The 21,376-nt window shown below is 40.4% G+C and overlaps 1 protein-coding gene across 1 annotated transcript in view; it reads right to left on the reverse strand.

Annotated features, from left to right (window-relative positions):
* Nucleotides 1-6,806: 6,806 nt before the first annotated feature.
* The window catches only part of cntln (centlein, centrosomal protein), a 132,474-nt gene continuing 117,904 nt past the window's right edge, over nucleotides 6,807-21,376 (reverse strand). Inside the window, exon 27 of the mRNA XM_084715207.1 lies at nucleotides 6,807-7,669. Coding sequence (XP_084571333.1) covers nucleotides 7,559-7,669 — 111 coding nt within the window. The 3' untranslated portion in view covers nucleotides 6,807-7,558. The remainder of the gene's footprint in view (nucleotides 7,670-21,376) is intronic.

The following is a 21,376-nucleotide window of genomic DNA, read 5'->3' on the forward strand; positions in this document are numbered from 1 at the left end:
AACATTAACTACACAGGGCAACTGAATGTTAGCAACACAGAACAACCTTTGAGGTTAGCAACACAGACCAATCGCTAACATTAGCTACACACACAAACAACTAACTTTAGCTTTAAATACCACGCTCTGACATTATGTACACAGACCAACCATTAACATAGTTACACTGATTACCGCTAACATTAGTGACACAGAACAACCTCTCACTTGAGCCACACAGACCAACTACTAACATTAGCTACACAGAAATCCAGTTATCTAGCTAACCTGTCTATACTACTAATACTGAAAAATATTTTGGTACTGTAGGTGATGCTGGTGACTGGGATGGTGTGTAGATAAAAACAGAAACTCCACGCCGAATTAGTTAATGACAGTTTCCTTGAGCAGAAAGTGCAAATTCCTATTATGATAATTATTAATCAAATTATTATCATTGACTAAAATCAGCCAATAATAAAGACAAAAGCGTAGTCATAGACTCTGTAAACAGCATCTACCTTTTGTTTCTCAACCTCCTCCCTGTGGATCAAACATGAAGAAGAGACACAATAAAAACTGTAAACGTGTTGCATTATACATTTGTCAAAAAACACATTTGGCTGTATGTCACAAGTACCTTGTTATTTAAGACAGTGCCAAGTGTCTGCCTGCGTGAAATCAAAGCAGACTGATATATTGGCAGCTGTAGCCGGGGTGTGAAACTGTGTCAGTGAAGTAAGGGAAATCACCAGAGGCTGTTTTCTATTCGCTCCACAGCTGGTTGACGAGATCTGCGAGGACTAATTGTGCATCAGTTGGAGGCAGCAGATATTCTCGGTTTGGGCTTTCGACTGTTCTTTTGTACTGTGGGCTAGCCGCCTTCCCACCCAAGTGGCACACACTCACACCACGGGGAACTTAAAAGTACAGCAGAGAAGCCTTGGGACACACACACACACACACAAATCATCGATCGACCCCAAAGTCAACCCGTGACCCTGACCTCTTCTACCCCTCCAGGAACGATCTCCTGCAGGAATCCGTGGAAAGAGAAAAAAAAAAATCTGAGGAAGTTGGATTTAAAAAGAGAGGAGGAGATAAAGACAGAGGAGGAAAATGACACAGAGTTGATTGTGTTGGAATGAATAAAAAGGGGAAGGGAGGAAAACTTTGCATTTGGAACTACTGATCAAAGTATTTCCCACAGGAGACCTCTCTTAATGAGAACTGTACGAGAAAAGACAAGGAGAAAGTGAAAGAGGAGAAAAGAACGGTACACTCTGAGAAATAAAGGTTCCCAAATGGGTTCTTCCTGAGGGGCCGAGGTTCAACCCTGAATCATGTGCTTCTGAAGAACCCTTTTTTGTCAAGGGTTCTTTGTAAAAGTAAGGGTTCAATTAAGAACCATTTTCATCCAAAGAGCCCAAGAAATAGTTTGTTGAAAGGATTGTTGATGTGTGTGGAGAACTCTTTTGTCAAGGGTTCTTTGTACCGTAATATAAAATGATTCTCTGTAGAACCTCTTTGATGGGTTCCACATAAAACCCTTACAGTACACAAAGGTTCTTGTTAGAACCCTTTGAGGGTGTACTAGGTGAAACCCTTGGAATATGAAAAGGTTCTCAGTAGAACCCCCAGAGTCTATTCAAGATAAAACATTTGGAATATTAAAGGTAGAACCATCAAGCCTATATACCCTACTCTATATAGGTAGAACCCTCAAGTGTGTCCTATAAAAAAAAACCCTTGGAATATAAAAAGGTTCTTGGTAGAACCCCCTGAGAGTGTCCTAAATTAAACCCTTGGAATAAAAAGGGGTTCTCAGTAGAACCCTCTCAGGTCAGTTCTAAATAAAAACCTTGGAATATGCAAAGGTTCTTGGTTGAACCCCCAACAGTGTATTAGATAAAATCCTTGGAATATTAAAAGATTCATGGTAGAACCCCCTGAATGAGTCCTAGATAAAACTCTGAGTAGAACCCCCCATATGTGTTCTCGATAAGACCTTTGTAACATATAAAGGTTCTTAGCAGAAACCCCTGAGTGGGTTCTTGGTACCCTTAGAAGATGAAAAGGTTCTGGATAGAACATCCAGAGAGGGTTTTGGGTGGAACCTTTCTTAAATGGTTCTAGGTATAACCATTTACATTGGGCTCTAGGTAGAACGCTCAGAATGAGTTTCTAGTGGAACCTTTAAGAAAGGTCCTAACAGGGACCAAAAAGCATTCTCTTGTGGAGACAAGCCAGAGAACCCTTTGTGGTTCTAGTAAGCACCTTGTAAGAATGTATGGCACACCGGTCCTGTACAGAAAATAAGGAGGTGAATCATATACAGTGCAGCGTCGTGTGTGTGTGTGTGTGTGTGTGTGTATGTGTGTGTGTGTGTGTGTATGTGTGTGTGTGTGTGTGTGTGTGTGTGTGTGTGTGTGTGTGTGTGTGTCGGGTGGTGGTGGGGGGGCGGGGGGGCTGTTTGAAGGGTGTTTTCAAGATCGTTTTAACGTCTTCACTGAGGGAGCGTCAGAGGCAAGGCCAGGTTAATTAAACCCAGGGGAGTACCAGTTGAGGGGGCCCGCATTTGAATATGTCACAGAAATAGCGCGAGTGTGTCAGCCGAGGCCGGCGCTCGGCGAGCAAACATGTTGACTATGCATTACACGCTAAGAGGAAGAGAAGAAGAGAGAAGTAGACACAGTCAGACAGCAGAGGGGTGGAGGGGGGTGGAGGGATAATTTGTGTGGCACCGATGCTTTGCTCTTCTATACACTCTTAGAAATAAATGTGCTTACCCATAGGAGAACCCTTTTTGATTCCTGGTAGAACCTTTTATAAAGGTTCTACTTTTCTGGATAGAACCTCCAGAGAGGGTTCTTGGTGGAACCATTACACCATAGAAGGGTTCTCTGTAAAACCTCTCATAGGGAGTGCTGGGAGGAACCCTTTCATGTTGAGTTCTTGGTAGGGCTCTCTGAAAGGGTTCAAACTTCTAAAGGTGCCAACATGAGTCTATGTAGGGGGCTCTACCAAGAACCTTTTTATATTCCAAAACCTTTATCTAGAACACGCTGAAGGGATTCTAATGAGAACCCTTTTATATTCCAAAACCTTTATCTAGAACATGCTTGGGGTTTTACAGAGAACCATTTCAGATTACAAGAGTTTTATCGAGACCCAGCAAGGGTGTTCTGTGGAGAACCTTTTTGTATTTCAAGGGCTTTATCTAGAACACACTCATAGGGTTGTATCGAGAACCTTTTTATATTCCAATGACTTTAACTAGAACATAGTCAGGGGTCCTTCTGAGAGCCTTTCTATATTTCAAGGGTTTTATCTGGAACACACTCATGAGGTTCTACAGAGAACCTTTTTATATTACCTGTGTTTTATCCTTGACACACTCAAAGGGTTCTACCGAGAACCTTTTTGTATTCCAAGGTTTTTTATCTAGGACACACTCAGGGGGTTCTACCGAGAAGCTTTGTATATTATGGTAGAAAAAAAAAAAACCCTGATGAAAGAGTTCTTCAAGGATTTCAAAAACCCATAAAGAACTCTTTCTTTTAGAATGGGTTCTCTGGATGAAAAGGGTTCTTAATGGATCCCTTAGTCTTGCAAAGAACCCTTTCTTCAGAAGCAAATGGTTCCGGGTAGAACCTCAGCCCTTCAGGAACCGTTATTTCTGAGAGTGTACCCAGCGTGCCACCGGATTCCTCTGAGTTATTAATGTTTGTCATTAGCTGCATTACGCTGGAGGACAGTGACTGGAAAGAGAAAAAAAAAAAAAAAACAGCAGAAATTTATATGGGACAAATATTGACAATAGCTGGCTCCTGGGTATTGGAGAAGAAGAAAAGATGCAAACTATGTTAATGAATGGTAATTAACCACAAGGGTTCGTCTCTCCTGGATCCCAGCTAAATTGGTCCCCGAGTTGCAGCTAGAGACAGTCCTGGCCTAATCCTTTATTATAAAAAGATAAAGGAAAACGACATCATTAGCATATATTTGAGGGGAGGGGGGATTAAAAAGTGGAATTATTTCTTTTTAATTCCTGAACGGAGGATTCTTCACCCCATTGTTAATTATACATAATAAAAAGAAAGGAGGGAAAGTGGCGAAGAGGAAAACAAAAGCTAGGAGAGGTAAAGAAAGTGAAAAAAAAAGAAAAAAAAAAGATGACTTGAAGGGAGGAGTGTGTGGTCTCTTGTGTAGGATGCCAACTCAAGGACAGAGGAGACCTGGATGGTGGTTTAATATTCAAAATGAATAATAAGAGAGGAGAGGAACAGGGGAAGCAGATAAAAGGGGTTGAAGGTAGCCATGTCAAGGATGGAACCGCTCCTTTAATACACCTCCTGCGCTGTGCTGGGTGCCATTGTGGACCCTTGTTAATGATGTCAACAGCAGGGGTCACTTGTTACAGACAGGAACCATGCCAACAGTCAGCTGTCAATCAGGAGAGAGGTGTGAGAACCCCGCTGTCCACCGGAGCACCTTCAGTCACCATCACACACTGACTGACAGTCCTTTGAACTGTTGCAACGAATGAAATACAAGAGATCATTTAGACATTCAGAACATGAGACTCACAACAAGACAGGGTTTTTAAATAATAAAATTCAAGCACTCTGAGGTACTTCAGCCAAAAAATTTCCAGACTCTAAGCTTTTATCATCACTTCTAAATTGTTACCATAAAGGCAATTGCAAATCACCCATTCCTGAGCGTTAGGACAAATCGTGTCCTAACAAAACACACTTCCCCAAAATTATCCATACCAATACTCTAAGGAATTATGTATGTGAAAAATATGTAATTTATGAAATGTTTTGGTTTCCTTTAAACTTCCTCTATGCAAGAAAACGCTGTTGTTCAAGACAAGATTTGACAACTTCAAACAATTTAAAAATATGTTAAGATCCTACCTGCTGTAACAAAAATAAAAAATATTTCAAGATATTTTTTTATGACGATGTTGGCCTTTTAAACTTGTGTCCCAGATTTCTGTTATCTCTCAACATGATTTAATTAAGCATAAAACAGTTTAGCCTTTTAAAAAAGGCGAGAATACAACTCAAGCATGGGTAAATTTCCTTTTTCAACACATTAATGAAATCATATTGCTATCAAATGTGTCTCAACCACAACATAACAACTCTGTAGCCCTTATAAATCAAATCCATATAAAAATTATGGTTTAAAAATGTGTATTTTGATTCGTATTAAGAGAAAAATAAAATTACTGCTCATTACAAATATGTTGTGAAATGAAAAAATGTAACACTTTGTCAACTTCTTAGCTCTTCTCAGCTCTTTGAGTTGAAATCTATATTTAATAAAACATTTAATCACTAGGTTTGCCCGTTACAAGGTTTAATAATCAAGAGTTTGATCTTTTAAAACAACATAACTGAAGAATAAAAGTCAACCCCACCTCAAAATATGGTTTTGTCCCAGTTATCAAGTATGAGTAAAATTCCTTTATCAGGGTTTCATCAGGTTTTAACAAAACTATTTAAGACCTTTTAAAGACCATTATCAATGCAAGACCCATTTCACGTCAATAAAAGATAAGATACAAAACATGTCTTTTTCTTGGTTTAACTTTAATTTAAACAATTCTAGCTGCATTTTTACTCCACTAAAATGCAAGGTTCAAGCAGAGAGCAAAAAGCAGAGAGCAAAATGTAATTTATGGAACCATTAACCATTCAGTAATTACCACTTCAACAGTTAAATAACTGGTAATGTGTCTGAGTCTTAGAAGCTGCATCTCTATTCATTCAAAATATGTGTAGAATTTGTGGAAAGTATGTGGAAATATCATCTTAAATGTTAATTTATGAAGCACAACAAGCAGAATAATAAAACAATAAGGCTCACATTTGAAAGAGCTGCTCTTGTCCGCCTGTCCTTATCCATTTCTACACTAAGATGGCAGAATAAACGGTGAGAAAACCTGTGAGCTCCAGAGAAATAAAGTAGTAAACAAAATGTACATTGCTGGTTAACTGTCGGCCTATTGATGATCAATCATTAGTATCCCGAGATCGAACACCAGAATCTGTTCACAATGAGACATTTTTCAAGGAGTAAAATCAAAATCAAGCATATTCCTACACTGAAAACATTAAAGTTAAAATTATGCATTTTCCAAACTCTCAAGACTTTGTGAAGAACAAAATATAGACAAAAATATGCAAATACGGGTTTGTATTTATAAAGAAAGAAGAGGTTTTCAGAGGAAAATCAGTGATATTTAGAGGCCCGGTGCATAAGATTTACAGGGATTTATTGGCAGAATATGGAAGAAATTGAATAAAAGTTTGTTTTATTAGCGTATAATCACTTGAAAATAAGAATCATTGTGTTTTTCTCTCCTCAGAATGATCCCTTTACATCTACTGAGGGTGATTACTCTTCTATGCTGAGCCAACATCTTTCTACAGTAACCCAGAATGGACAAACCAAACACTGGCTCTTGATACAGCTTTTTGTGTTTTGTGCAAGTTTTGCAGCCATTGCAGGTTCTCCTCCATGCTTGAAAGGCGAAAGTGAAACGAGGTGTTTGCAGTCTGCAAGTTTGCCGCTAGATGCCACTAAATCCAACACACTGGTCCTTCAAAAGATTTTTGGTTTACATAATTAATTGTGTAGATGATGTTTCAGATTATGAATATATCAGAATATTTTTCAAGGAGTTTATTCAAGTTCAAGCGTGTTCCTAAACATTACAGTAAAAAAAATAAAATAAAGCATTTTCCGAACTTTCAAGACTTTTTATGAACCATAATGCAGTCTCTGAAGAAGACAAAATATAGACAAAATAAAATAAACAAAATGAGTTTTTATTTAGAAATTATGAAGAGGTTTTTGGAGAAAAATCATTGCTATTTAACATAATTATCTGTTAAATTATAGAACAGAACAAATATGTAGAGTAGAAGCTAGAACAAATTTTAAACAATTTCCTTAAATAATAAATACTTGCAGTGCATTTGATGTATATAATTCCTGGGCTTCAATCAGTGCATAGGAGCAGCGTAGTATCATGTCTGATAAATGGATCTGCCCTCTAAGAGTGAATATTCTGCTCCGTGCTGCACTCTTGACTTTCTCAAAGTGTCGACTTGGCATTGCTAGGTCAAGTCCCTGCACCCCAAGGTCCTTGAGGTGCCAAATAAATTAGGGGGAGAGGTAAAAGAGAGTTAAAAAAAAAAAAAAAAAGTCTAACTTAAACATTAGCGTAAGCATTTGCCTTATCACCCCAGGTCTGCGTAGAGAGTGGGGGAGAGTGGCTGCACTGTAAATTAGCTTGGCGCTAAAGGGCCCTGTCTGATAGACATAGTGCACTGAGCGCTAACACAGATGTCGAGGGCTCATTTACAAAAGCCGGGCTGCTGCGTTGAGCCAGTGGCCCAGAGTGAGTCGACAGCGCTTTTCTCACAAATATTGGTTCTGCTGCCCCGGCTCAGCTTGGCTCAGCCCAGCTCCCACTGAGAAGTAACCGGGGAGGGAGAGGAGAAGGGAGGGGAGAAAAAGAAGAGGATGACAGTTTTCCCAGCCTCAGCCCAGGGAGTCAGGCTTTTTCGCTGACTGGTGTTGCGAGCGTGGCCAGCTCTTCTGTCAGCACTTTCCTCTCCTTCATCTTCACGCGCACAGCCTCCATTAGCTGGCCGGCAGAGGGGATCTGCAGGGGAGGGGAAGGATAGAGAAAGGGTGTGGGGGCGGTGGTAGAAGAAGGGGTTAGAGAAAATGAGGAAAACACACAAATGCACCACTATTAAAAAAAAGAAGTCGGATTTTTGACACCTGGCAGCTTTTCAGACAGCCTATTGGCTGTTTTGTGAAACAACAGAACCTCAGATGGGGCCTGAGGACTTGTGAAACTTTTGAGGGACCGTCCATGTTGAGTGTTTTGACAGAGAAATTCACAAAACAGACTACACAGCATTAGTTTCAACACCTAATTCCACACTTCACTTTCCTCCATTCTCAGTCAGTGGGAAAATAATGCACTATTCCCAAGTATTAAAGGATAGGTTCACATGTTTTTAAATGTGTCTTAAAACAGTTCACCCCAAAATCAAAACTATTTTTCCTCTTGTGTTCCGTTTATCCATCTAGATAGTTTTGGTGTGAGTTGTTGAGTCTTTTAGATATCAGCCATAGAGACGTCTGCCTTATCTCAAATATAATGGAACTAGATGGCACTCAACTTGTGGTGCTCCAAGAGCCAAAAAAACACGTTTTCCCAACTCAATGGCAATTATTAACCAGCTAATCAAGATAACCTATAGACCTTGTTGTGAGCAGGTTTATAGATTAAATACTTTCCTTACTTAACACACTTCACCCGCTAACTGAGTCACCGCACAGAAAGAAGTTTGCATCTACTTATGGGCAAGATGCTCATTCTTTTGTGGGGCATAATACTACTACTACTACTAATAAGAATGATGATGTAATAAAAATAATAATAATAATAATAATAATAATAATAATAATAATAATAATAATAATAATAATAATAATAATAGCAGACAAAGCAAGAGCAGGATGCCTGGGGGGGCAATATAAGCCAAAACAGTGAGGCCAAACAAAAGCAAGACAAAGTTAAGCTACAATTCAGAAGTATAACACATATGAAAAGACACAGAAACATAGTAGAAATGTGATGAAAGAGAAAGAGCAAGAAAAGAAACGTCAATAAAAATACATAGAAATAAAAATAATGAAAGATCAAAAAGATAATATCACATAAAAGCAAGTCTATAAGAAGTGATTTAAAAGATGTCACTAATTCTGCGAAGCCGATCTCCTCAGGCAGGTCGTGCCAAAGCTGAGGGCCCTGCTGGCAAAAGCACCTTTAGATTCAAACCTCGACTGTGAAACAGCCAGGAAGGCCCCGACCGAGGAACTGAGGCTGCGTACTGGCTCATATGAAAATGAGACAAAATCTTAAAATCACCTCTGAAACACACAGGGAGCCAGTGGAGGGAAGCCAGGATTGTGATAATGTAAATTTTGTCACCAGAGGGTGTACATCCACGTACTCGCCCATTTATTGTGACGCCCATCTACTACACGTGTGGAACGTGTCCTCCAAGCTGACTCCAGAGAGTAGTATAAACATTAGTGTCCATGTACATGTATGTTTAGGACTATAATACAGCCCTGATGGTAAATATGAGTAGTGCTTCATGACAGACTTGAAAAACTGGGAACCCATCCTTTAAGCCAGTGAGCTTTGGCCTCTAGTGGGCATCAGAGTGCCTTCTAGTGGGCTGCGGAGGCAGTTGTTTTGCTAATTCTCAAATGAAAAAAAAAAAAGGACAAACATAAGACAAGCATGTTGGCACTGTTAGCTAATTTTCCAAAATGGATTGGTTTTTGAAACAAAAAAAGTGATATGGGAGATGGTCCTGTAACAATAAAAGCTCCAAAGCATGTGATTAGGAAACATGAATACATTAAACGTTGCTTTAAAACTGCATACTTATTTTCTTTGTCATATTATGTTTTTTTTTCCTCATTTATTTGGGAAGGTGGTCCTCTGAACTTTTCTGAATCAATCAGAAGTGGGCTATAAGGTACAAAAGGCTGACAACCCCTGCTTTAAGTACAGGAAGATGGCAAACAGCTTTTTTTCTGGTGAGACTGAAGACACATTACACTCTCCAGAGGCTTTAGTTGATCACTCTTCAGCAGACACGCCTCAAGGCATAATTAAAACATCACTAAGCATCACTGGGGACATTTACAGCGTTGTTGTCTTTTTAGTGGTCTGTTTCTATACTGGGAAGCCCAGACGATGGGAACTGATGTCCAGTTAATCATACAGGATTACAAAGGTTGAGCATGAGAGAACTTACTATAAGTGTTTGCTTAGTTGTTGTCGTGGAAACGGTGGAAACGTGAAAATAAAGAGGTGGACAGGCTTCTCCTCGGAGCTCTGGCTAATTTTGTTTTTCCTCTGAATCGACACAAGGATTTTATGGTCATTAGGGCGCCTGATCAAAGGCAGACATTCACACTGTATCACCCATAAATATTCACTTCAACTTATCTGCAGCCTTTTTATAAGCGCCTTTTCCAAGCGAGCGGAAACAAATTCATTCCCTGAGCAATTTTCCAAGTCACATGGCACGAGATGAGAAGTGGACTGGCCAAGCTGAAAATAGTGACTTCAATATCATAAAATCTTTCACTTTTTATCTCTTAAAAGAGAATGTGAAAACATGAGCTATTGAACCATATAAAGAGAAACTGGCTGACACAAGTCTGAACAAACTTTACTGATTAACAACTCTGCATGGGGGAATAAAAGGTATCGCATTGCTTTGAAGTGATTAACACAAACTCACAACACATACTGGAATTAGGTCTGCTGCTGACATGTTTTAAGGACGCCGCAAAGGACTGTGGTGTGATTTGAGACCATCTTATCAATTTCCAATGTGTCTGGAGAGTGAGAACCTCAGAAAAAAACACACAGTCCCTACGCCCCCTGACACCCCTCTCCTCTTCATTAAAGGTACACCCTTAGAAATAAGGGTTCCAAAAGTGTTCTTCCTGAAGGGCTAAGGTTCTACACACAACCATTTGATTCAGAAGGTTTTGTTTGTAACACTATGGGCGTTTTCACACCTACCTCGTTTGGTCTGGACTTTCGGACCTTTCAGTTTGATCTGCTCTGACGGCTTTATAAAGAGTCACTTTGCAGTAGTTTCACTCTGGTACTGCTGGTAGCAGTGCCATAATAATATTATGGTGACAGTGATGCAAATCTGTTCATTTAACTCTCTCCATAAACAGCCGCTGAAGTCAGGCTCCCTGCCAAACTGTAAACACACAAGGTGCCTGACACATGCCTGTCTACAAACCAATTACTGTCAAATATAGGGAGACGTAGAAGACTTGGCTTGGATAATTGCAATGTGAAACAAAAACTAAATGGACCAAATGTAAACAGTATTTCAAAATAATGAACCCTGGTTTGGACCATGGTCTGGACTTTTAGGTATGAAAGCATCTTAAGACTTCCGTTTAAAAACCTCTTCATCCAAAAAACCCTTTTTAAAAGCAAGAGATCCTAAAGGATTCTTTAAATCACCGAAGAACTCTCAATGTGTACTAGATAAAACCCTTGGAATATATAAAGGTTCGTAGAAAAACCCAGTCGGTGGGTTCTAGATAAAACTCTTAGAATATATAAAGGTTCTCAGTAGAACCACTAACTGTATACTAGATATAACTCTTGGAATATCAAAAACGGTTATTGGTAGAGCCCCCAGAGTGTGTTCTCAATTAAACCCTTGGAATATAAAAAAGTTCTTGGTAGAACCCCCTGAATGAGTTCTTGTTGGCACCCTAAGAAGGTAGAAAGGTTCTGGATAGAACCTCCAGAGAGGGTTCTAGGTGTAACCATTGCACCATAGCTCTGCAGTACCTCTCATATGGAATGGAATTTTTCACAGTTGGTTCTAGTAATAACCCTTTATGTTAGGTTCTGGATAGAATGCACTGAAAAAACCCTTTATGGTTCTAATACAGACCTTTATTTCTAAGAGTAAAACAGGAGCAGGGAACACAAGGCCCTGTGTGCCAGGAAGTGTGTGTGTGTGTGTGTGTGTGTGTGTGTGTGCAGTGGGGAGTCAGTTCCAGCAGCACTGGATGCATCAAACACACTGTGCTATTCCTCAGAGAACAACTACACTGAAGTAACTGCTGAGACATCTCCCTCTGCCTCGGTCCCCCGGGGAGGGTTCACTCCCTCTGTCTCACACACACATTCACACAGACGCACACACATACACACAGTTTTCTAATCAGCTAATTGCACTTAGAGCCACTAACTATGCAAACAAACCCACTAAAATAGAGACATAGCCACAACACAAAGCTCCATGGGACAGCAAAGAGGGAGACTGGATCATTAAAAGTACTGATATGGGAATATGAGTAAACAACACCAACAGGTAAACATGATCTAGATAAACCTAACATGGGTGAAATTTAAAGGAGAAATATGTTGTATATTTACTGTATGAAATCATAAAATGACCATGATATGTCATTAGAGATTAAGGAAACATACAATTGATAGTTAACTTGTCGTAACTTGTCAGTGTCAAAGTATAATGTTGTGCTTGTCTTGTGCTCATATAGGTTCAGTATCCCTGCAATCCAGTGATGTGTGGAGCACAGTTACAGTAAGAGAGATTCTTTGCACATTTTTACGCATGAGGCACAGCAGCGCAACATTTTTGATTATTTAATTATATTTCCTGTGAAAAGTCCCCTCTGTACCGCTAAGTTTATATCAGTCTGTACAGTTTTTGGTTTTGCTGCTTAAATGTCCCATGATATTTGCTGAAGTGAGATTACTGCACACACAGAAACAAAACAGAAAGCGGATCGTAATCAATAAAGTCAATCGTAAAAGAAAGCACTCATGCCTCAATAGAACACAGCATGACATGATTTAAAAAGTAATATAGCATACAGGGACAGATAAAGGTGTTGGTGAGGGTCTCTAAATTGGAGAAAATAATCATTTCAGGTGGGTGGCAGATGGATAATTTATTGCTACATGTGGATATGAATGAACTCAGAGTCTGTCCATGCATCACTTCTTCAACCTGCAGGCAACCTGCCTGCCCTTTGAGTCTGGATAGGAGAGGGCAGGGTAAAAAACTCGCTCAAAGATTTTGAATTTGGACTGCAGTATTTTGAACACGAGGGAGTTACATATTTCACCTTTAAACCAAAAACGGTTGTTAAAACTGTGAAAGGAATCCTAAGTATTTTGTGAGCATTTTTCTTCTTCGTAGTTTAGAGATGACAGAAAATGAAAGAAAGAAAGATGGAACAAAGGTCCTGCACTTGAAGCTCACCATCTGCATCTTAACCCCTAAACCATGGGGAGTAGGGCTGAGTTTTGTTTCATAAGTTATGATACCAGTACCAAAACCAGTACCCTTAAAGCAATACTTATCAATAGAGTGTTTTATTTGATATTTTTTTCATTCAATACCCATCATGTGAATGACAGCAGTCCTGAAATAATCCTTCCGCATTTTCTGCATTTATATTCATCAAACAGCATGAGTGTGTAGTATAGTATTGGCACAGTGAACTGCCAACTCGGTGATTGGCTGCAAGCAAAACCAAACAAATAGTATTTTTTTCTATATCTGGGTACCAAAAGGATCAAATGCAGGTATTGTTTTCCAGGAGAAGTTTTGATACTACTTGGTACTGGGTCATTTCAGTCGATACCTTAAAGGTATTGAATACTGAGACCCAGCCCTGACAGGGAGAGCCCGTCTCAATTCCGCAACTGATTTCAAGAGAAATCAAAAGCACAAAAACTGTGTAAGCATGACAGGGCCAACATCTTCATTAAAGTTGATCTCTGTCACCGAGTGCAGTGAGAGAACTTTTTGGTCTCTCGGTTGATAAATGATTGTACTGCGTTTGATAAAATACCTCTCATTCTGATTCATCTCCCCGCGGTGTGTGACTCACATCAGCAGATCCTGGCACAAGGAAACACGAGCGCTCGCACACAGGCTCACAATCAGGACAAGCAGCAGGACTATCATTCCCTTTCATCTACCTGCCACACTTGCTGGGGACCGATACCCTGCAGGATGGTTGGAGGTGAGCTGTGATGCAGCTGCTCTACTGGATCCCCTGGGCTGCTTAAGGCGGTGTTAGGAACTGGCACTAATGTTATGCTACAGTTGATTTAGCTGGGCCCCTGTCCCCTTTGGCTGAGCTAGCCAGCACCACCAACACCAGCCGCTGTTTTTGCAAGAGGCCCTGTCCCCTTTGGCAACACTAAAAAAGCTACTGTTGCATTAAGCCATGCTAACTCGCATCCATTACTATTCAACAGGCCCTGCAGAGCAGACCTTTTGTCTAGGTATGATTTCATGAACATGTTTCAGAAGTGAACTGACATGTAAAGCCACTGACACTGACAAGTGTGTGTGTGTGTAAGAGAGCGAGTGTGTGTGCAGACAAGGACAGGGGCTGCAAGCAAAAGGTGTTTTTATGAGCCAATTAAATGACATTGCTATTCTACAGCCTCGGGCACACCTCAAGGCAAGGAGCAGCTCAAAGTTGCAGCACTCCCGTGACCATTGTCTGGTAGTGGCATCACACACACCAACTTTTTTTTTCCTTAAAAGATCGATCATTCCAGCTCTTTTGTCTTCTCCCTCGGAACGGGTTAGTGCAATTATTTCCAAGGGCCCAATTTGTGAGTGGTTGTAAAGATTGTGTCAGGCTGCTGGATATCTAAATGAATAAGAATGAAGAGGGAGGGGGAATCTGAGAGCCTAAAAAAGATATAAGGGGGTAAATCATTCAAATTTGCAAGAAACTACTGAGTGTTTTTCTCTGTAATTCACAAGTTTACCACCATATCAATACAGCTGTAATTGCCAGATATAATTAGGTAAATGTTGATAGAATTTTATCAGATTTTATCAGCCCTTTAAAAGTCTGACAGGAGTGTCTACCTGTAACAAAGTCATAACTTATGTGCAGTTTGTATATTTACACAGAAATAATCTACTGGTTCATTTTATAATAAATGTAAAACAGTAGGGTTTTGGATCTGACTGGTTTGACAGAAGTGTTTTCACAGTGGTGAAGGATTCTTGCTATTAATCTCTGTCCCTGGCTGCTGAGCCGTCTCCAATCTAGGCCACTGTTCAAGGTAAGGGAGAAGTAGTTACAGTAGTTTTATCACAGAGGGGGAAAACAGCTCTTTGATCTTTGATCTTCTCACTTTTGTTTGAAAATCAAATTTATCAAACGGGGGAATAACAACAACAACAGCATGATAAATAGATAAAAAAAAGCCCAAGCACAAAGGCACCACACTAAAAAGTCTTGCATTTGATTATCTCCGATAATGAATATGTCACATTTGCAAAGAGGGGCTCAGGTAAGGAAATCACTAAAGCACCGACAAGCCTATTCTCTCCCTCTCCTTCGTAATTACCTACCCCTGCAGCGGAGCAGATCCCTCTCTTTTCTCCCCTTTAGGCCACTAGAGACTGATATGAAAGGGAATTGGACACTTGGGGCCACAAATACTGTAATTAAAAATCTCTCCTTTTCTTGATACGTTGTTTGGAAACATCATTTCAGTGCGCAACATGCATTTGTTAGGGATCTGACCTAAATACACCCTAGATTAAACACAGGGAAGCACCGGGTCTTTGTTTCAGGTTCCTACTCATTAGGTGTGAAAATGAGGTGATACAGGCACGATTGGGGTATAAATTTAGAAAGGTGATATCCATACAAAAGAGATGCAACCTTTAGGTAGAATTCAGCAATCAAGAGCACACCCGTGATTAACTGTAAGGCTCATTGGCTGAGCTAATCTACTGGGACGCAGTTACAATCAACAAAAGTGGCTGTGCCTGCAGCAAACTGTCACACACAAAACAAGACGGTGCTGAGAATTAATGCCTTTCATTGTTTGTTCACTGACATAAGGGAATTAAATACACCTAGTAATCTATTCAATGAGGAAATGTCTACTTTCATCATTAGTTCTCTCTCTGTGTTAAAGGAATAGTTCAGATTTTTTAAACTGGGGTTGTATGAGTCACTCATCCGTAGTCGTTGTATTACCTGCAGTATAATGATTGACACACCCCCAGTTTGATAGGGCCAGCAGCAAGATGTATTTTAGCCTAAAACAATAAATATCAGTTTAAGTATAGTTCACATTCAGTTAGGTATAAATTTATACTGCATTAAAACATTTTCACTGCCACTATATAAGCCGTTGTATGGCCAGCAGACTCCTTTGGCAAAACAGTAAATTTACCTGCAGAACACCTGAGTTGCTGTCACACAAAACCACAAACTAACTGATCAAGGCAGCAGCAGATGAGCGTCTCCCATGTTCTGTGAAGTAAAATTATTACTGCTTTTGCCAAAGGAGTCTGGTTGCTTTGGAGAGAGAAGTATCCGGCTTAAACAATGACAATTTCACATCAGAAGGAGCAGCAAGGTAAAGCACTGCAAATATTCTGAGGGTAACACCTTAGCATGCAATATCTGATCATAATTTGATTACATACCTTTATCTTGGGGGAAATTTGTAACCGACACTAATATGCTAATGGTCACAAGGAACACAAATAAAATACAGTAGTTCACAATGAGAGCATTGCTGGACCCAACGGGACACGTTATGAAGACTCTGAGCCGGCTAATTGTTATACAATTTTTTTTTTTTCTACAGCTTACACCTAAAATGTTATCATGTGCTAAATCTTCTTTGAGAATAAAACAACATATTAAATAATGTTTTTTAGGTATTTCAAATACAAATACAAAGAGTAAAAGCTCTATTTTGTTACAAATTACAGCTTATTTTTTCTATGCAGGAAAATACAAATGACAAATTATTCAAAAGTAATTAAATACATATTTCAAATACATTTTTAATTTAAATACTTCCCATCTCTGCATGCAGGTAAAGCATTGACAATGGCTAAGTACCTCATACAACCACACTTCAAAAAATCTGAACTACACCTTCAGCTTAAAAAGGAAAAGTCAACTATTCTCCAAAGGACAACCCTTTGGTACAACCAGACTGGCAGTAACCGTAAAGCTCCCTAATAGCATAGTGACCCTAGTATAATAATACGATTATTCACCTGGCCTACTTCACTCAGTCTCCTCAAATGTGCTGTTTGCTATATTGTAGCTTGGCTGGTTAAGTAATCACCCCAAGAACAGCCCCAACAAGCTGTATCTGCTGTTTCTATTTGTGTGAAATGCAAGTTGAGAAAGAAAAAGTCACAGCGTGCTCTGGTATTAACAACAACTCTAACACCAGTGTCCTCCTGGGACCCCCCCCACCCACCCCGTGCGCCTCGTCCCCACCACCGTTCCAGTGACATATTTACAGTACAAAGGCTCGGCTCGAGTCCCCTCCACACACATACAAACACACTTACAGAGACGGAAAAAGAGTGGCTGATTTAATTAGCTCAATCATTAAATGAGGCTTAATTAGAGTCACTTTCCTTCAGAGGGAAGTGCGGGACTCAGAGCTGTTCCTTGTCATTACGGAGGCATAATGAGCCACACAACACAACGCACTACCCCTCGCCCTCACAGCGCCGACAACAATAGAAAACTTTCTCAGTACATTAGCAGTGTGAGGCGTCAAGCCTTTGATATGTTTAATACGAGGGTTAATGATGTAATGCCCTATAGATGTGCCAATACGGTGAGAAGCTTTGACAAGAAGTGGCAGGAATAAAGTCTGTTATTTAACTTTAGATAAATGAAGCCATTTACTGTCGAAGCAACCCCTCCCCAAAGTTCGATAAAGCTTTGAAATTACAGGAATGATTTCAGCCCTGTAGTCCATCCATAAATGCCTCTTATGTTTTATAACAAGTCCAGACCAGATTGGTCTGGCCTGTCTCTACCACTGTCTTAATGTAATGTTCACCTGCTTGTTATAGTTTGGAGGCTGATAAGAAGTGATGCTTGTACGTCTCCCCCGGGCGTGATTGTGAGGTAAATATTAGCAGGCCCTCTGCGCCACCCCATACCAGTAAACCAACCCACTGTCCTCTCATAAAGAAATCAACAGAGTCAATGACTTTTTAAATGTTATTATGCTGTCATGAGGCTTGAGATGGGTATGTGTGTGTACAAAATGAGTGTGAAAAATGATCTGGGGGGAACGTGTGTGTGTTTGCATGTGTGTGTACACGCCTGCATGTACATGGCTCCTCCTGTTCATTATTGGCCAGCAGCAGAAGCCAGTCATTTCCCTGTCTTCATAAAGACTTGGCCCATTAAATTCTACCTCCAGTCAATAATTAGGACTCCACAAATAAACCAAAGGCAATTAAATCAATGCTTCCCCGGGCCGGTGCCTGGACCCCATGGCCCACATGGACACTCCATCTTCTCTGCTGGCCTTATTCATGGTGGGTTGCAGTGGAGCCATACAGTACACCCCCTGGCCTGCTCATGATTATTAGATAGCACCGTCCCTCGATCCTGGCTATGGGAGCGCTGCTTATGGTGGCTCTCCACTGAGAGGCATAGGGTTTGATTTCATTAACTCACCAGTGGAGGTGCGAGATGAGGAAATGAACGCAATGTTTCATTTGGTTTTGAGTGGACATGCGGGGCGGCGGTGAGGGGGCTCCAGAAATGTATGCCACTTCTTTGGCATGAAGGGAGCAGTAATTCAAAACATTTGCAGTCCCGTATCTCCATTCTCAGGTATATACACTAATATTCTTAAGCACTGGCCACCAAGCTCCTTAAATTTGGTCACCAAAGTACGTTTTTGTAAATGTAAACTTTTGTAAAAAAAAACGCAGAAAAGGCAATTTGATGCAAATGAATAGTCTTCCTTAACTGTGACAATGTGTCGTCCACTTTCCCATAAATTGTGATGTGGTCTTTCCTGAAGGGATTGTTTCCAATGAAAATTAAGTTATCTTATAAGTTTGTTGCAAGCAACACTGTGCAACACGAACAACACTAGTACAACATCTAGTTTGATGTATGTGGGCTGTACGATGGTCACATCTACTGAATCACAGGCTACAACACAAGTCATTATAGAGACCGTGATCTGCGTATGCATTAGTCTGCGCTGCTATAGTGGTAAACAATGAAGCTAAGCAAGAACGTCGAGAACGAACGAGGAGAATGTCTTCCTGGTGGTGGTGAAGGAAAAGAGGCCAACTTGGGACACAAATTTTGCAAAGAGAAATTGAGATAACGTTAAAGTTTGTATAAAGCCATAGTAGTGTTGTCAAAAGTATCAATATATCCCTAAATATTGATACTGAATATTTATATAGATTACACATATTTATATATTGTGTATATATATTTCATTACCCATTTTTGCATTATTGATACTCCAGCACCAGCTGCACTTTCCTGCTCTCTTATCTCTCCAACAACGAGTAGACAAACACACCACTGCAGTGCCCACATGGTCCTGCCTCTTCTTACTTGCAGTGCTGTCTTCTTCTATTTGCTCATCTCATTTGTCATATCCATTGTCATGTTGTAGCCTTGTTATATTTATCTCTGAATACACGTCTAAAATTTTTATGCATCCAGTGTTGAGTCATTTTTTCCCATGGTATTGAAAATGGTATTGACTATCAATATTTTTCAAGGTATTGTATTGAAAATAGAAATTTCAGTATCGTGACATCAGTCCTCACTGATAAAGCAGTCTGGCAAAGAAAAATCCATGCACATGTTGACATCAAAAATGAACTTTATATCGACTCAGCTCTTCTGTCGTCTGAGGCTGCGGGAAATTAAATGAGTTGTGCTGCTTCTCTGACATGGTGTCAATTAGTTTGAAGCTGAGTAAATGTTCATAAACACCCTCTCATACAAAATAAAATGCATCAGGTCTGAAAATATCTCTCCCTTGACAATAATGGATTAAGAAGCACTTCTCAGAAAGTAACTGTCCGACTGATGAGAATTTGAGACAAGATCATAATGACCAACTAGTCGACCAACTGACCACAAGTTGTCAGCCTTACCGCCAACACAGCATTACAATTCGTGCACATTCTGTTGCCTTTGTGCCTTTTAGTTCAACCTTCCACAAAAATGGCATACAGTACTTGTCGCCAGCCAGCTAACGATGCGTTCTTGCCACGGGAGTATGGGTTTATTCGGCCTACTCAAACTGCTAGCACAATCATAACAGAAGAACCAGAAAGTCAAAAGGTTAACTCTTTAGGAGTGAAAGGAAGCAGGAGTTTGAGTGGATAGAATATGACACATCAAACGATGTGGTGCACTGTCCTGTCTGTCGTCAGTTTCCTCGCCACACCTAACTTGAAACTTTTGTCATGTTTTATGTTGTTTAAGTGTTTATTTTGTAGGTTAGCCTGTTGAATCTGGCATTAGCATGTTGCTAATGTGGCTATTCCCACATACCTGGATGACGTTGGACTAATGTAATATTGAGTGACAATCAAGAGAAACTGTGTCATCGTTAAGCCTTTTTTTTGGTCGGATGACAGTAACTGTTTCCCCATGTTGTTTCTGTGGAAGTTTTTACTACAGTGTGAGCTGTGTTAGTGCTTATCTTTGTTTGTATAGGGAAGCAGATTTTGCTCCGAGCCTCGTTGCTGACGCATGTGTTTGTGTTGTTGCTGTATGTAAAGCTATATTTACTTAATAGACATGCCCTGAAGGTGACTATATAGGTACATGTGTCCCTTTTTTTCTCCCACTGAAATGTAGGTAGAATTTCAGTCAAATTTTCTTTGGTTGACTACCTAGTTGGTGAAAGCTCGCAGTGTGGGGATCGAACTTGTTGGCCGACCAACAAGAGGCCACCTACATGGAATATCTGGTGGCCACAGAGTAACTTTTTGTGTTCACACGCCACCGGGCCATAGTTAATGTCGAGCCCTAACTCCTGCAACACAGTTTGCCAATGTTTTGTGGATGTCTCTCTTTCTTGTTACGCTGACATGTGGCAGCACATGACAGTGATGGCGAACAATGGCCCACACACAGAGCCACAGAAACACACATACATACCACTTGTATGCTTGTTCACATCTGCACACACACACTCGGAGTGAGTGATGGGTTTGCTATTGACAGGGCCACTGAGATAATAAAGTGCTGTCCCACTGGCAGCTCCATTAGGCACTGACAGTGACAAGATGAGGCTGTCGTGAGGGTGCACACACACCCACAAACACACACACTATATGTAGACATACCCAGACATACACACAGATGGACACATCCTCATCCTCTTTCAGTGACAGCCAGCCTGTTAAGGACATGGATCCAGCTCTCATCTTTCCTTTCACTGGGTCTATTTCTGTCACTGTGTCTTTTTATCTGAAAAAAAAAGTGTGTATGTGTGTGTGTGTGTGTGAGCACAGCTCCTGGGTAAGATCATATCACTATTAGGGGAGTGTGTTATTAGTGTCACAGGCAGGGTGACAGGCCAGGCCATTCCACTTCACAGATGTTCTGCTTGGTGAGCCTTTCATAAGCTATGACAGAGAGTAGAAAGGCAGAGTGGGGACTGTATCAGAGTTCTTCAAGTGTATTCACTCACTAAGACAACGTTCTCCTCTAAGCACCAGTGGACACATGCAGCCCAGGCACATTATCACAGCGGTCTTCATAACATCAAATTAGGAGATCTGTCTCACAGACAGGCACTCAATGGTCTTCATAGTACTTTTCCCTGTTTTTTTAGCATGGGAGATTCCAAAAAAAAAAAAAAAAAGAAAATACGAGAGACACTAAGCAATGTCTACCAAACTGGCCACAGTGTGACATCGTCCATCGTCAATTTGGGGGGAGC

The sequence above is a fragment of the Lutjanus erythropterus genome, chromosome 3, assembly GCF_056507025.1.
Source record: "Lutjanus erythropterus isolate fLutEry1 chromosome 3, fLutEry1.hap2, whole genome shotgun sequence".
Taxonomy (NCBI): domain Eukaryota; kingdom Metazoa; phylum Chordata; class Actinopteri; order Lutjaniformes; family Lutjanidae; genus Lutjanus; species Lutjanus erythropterus.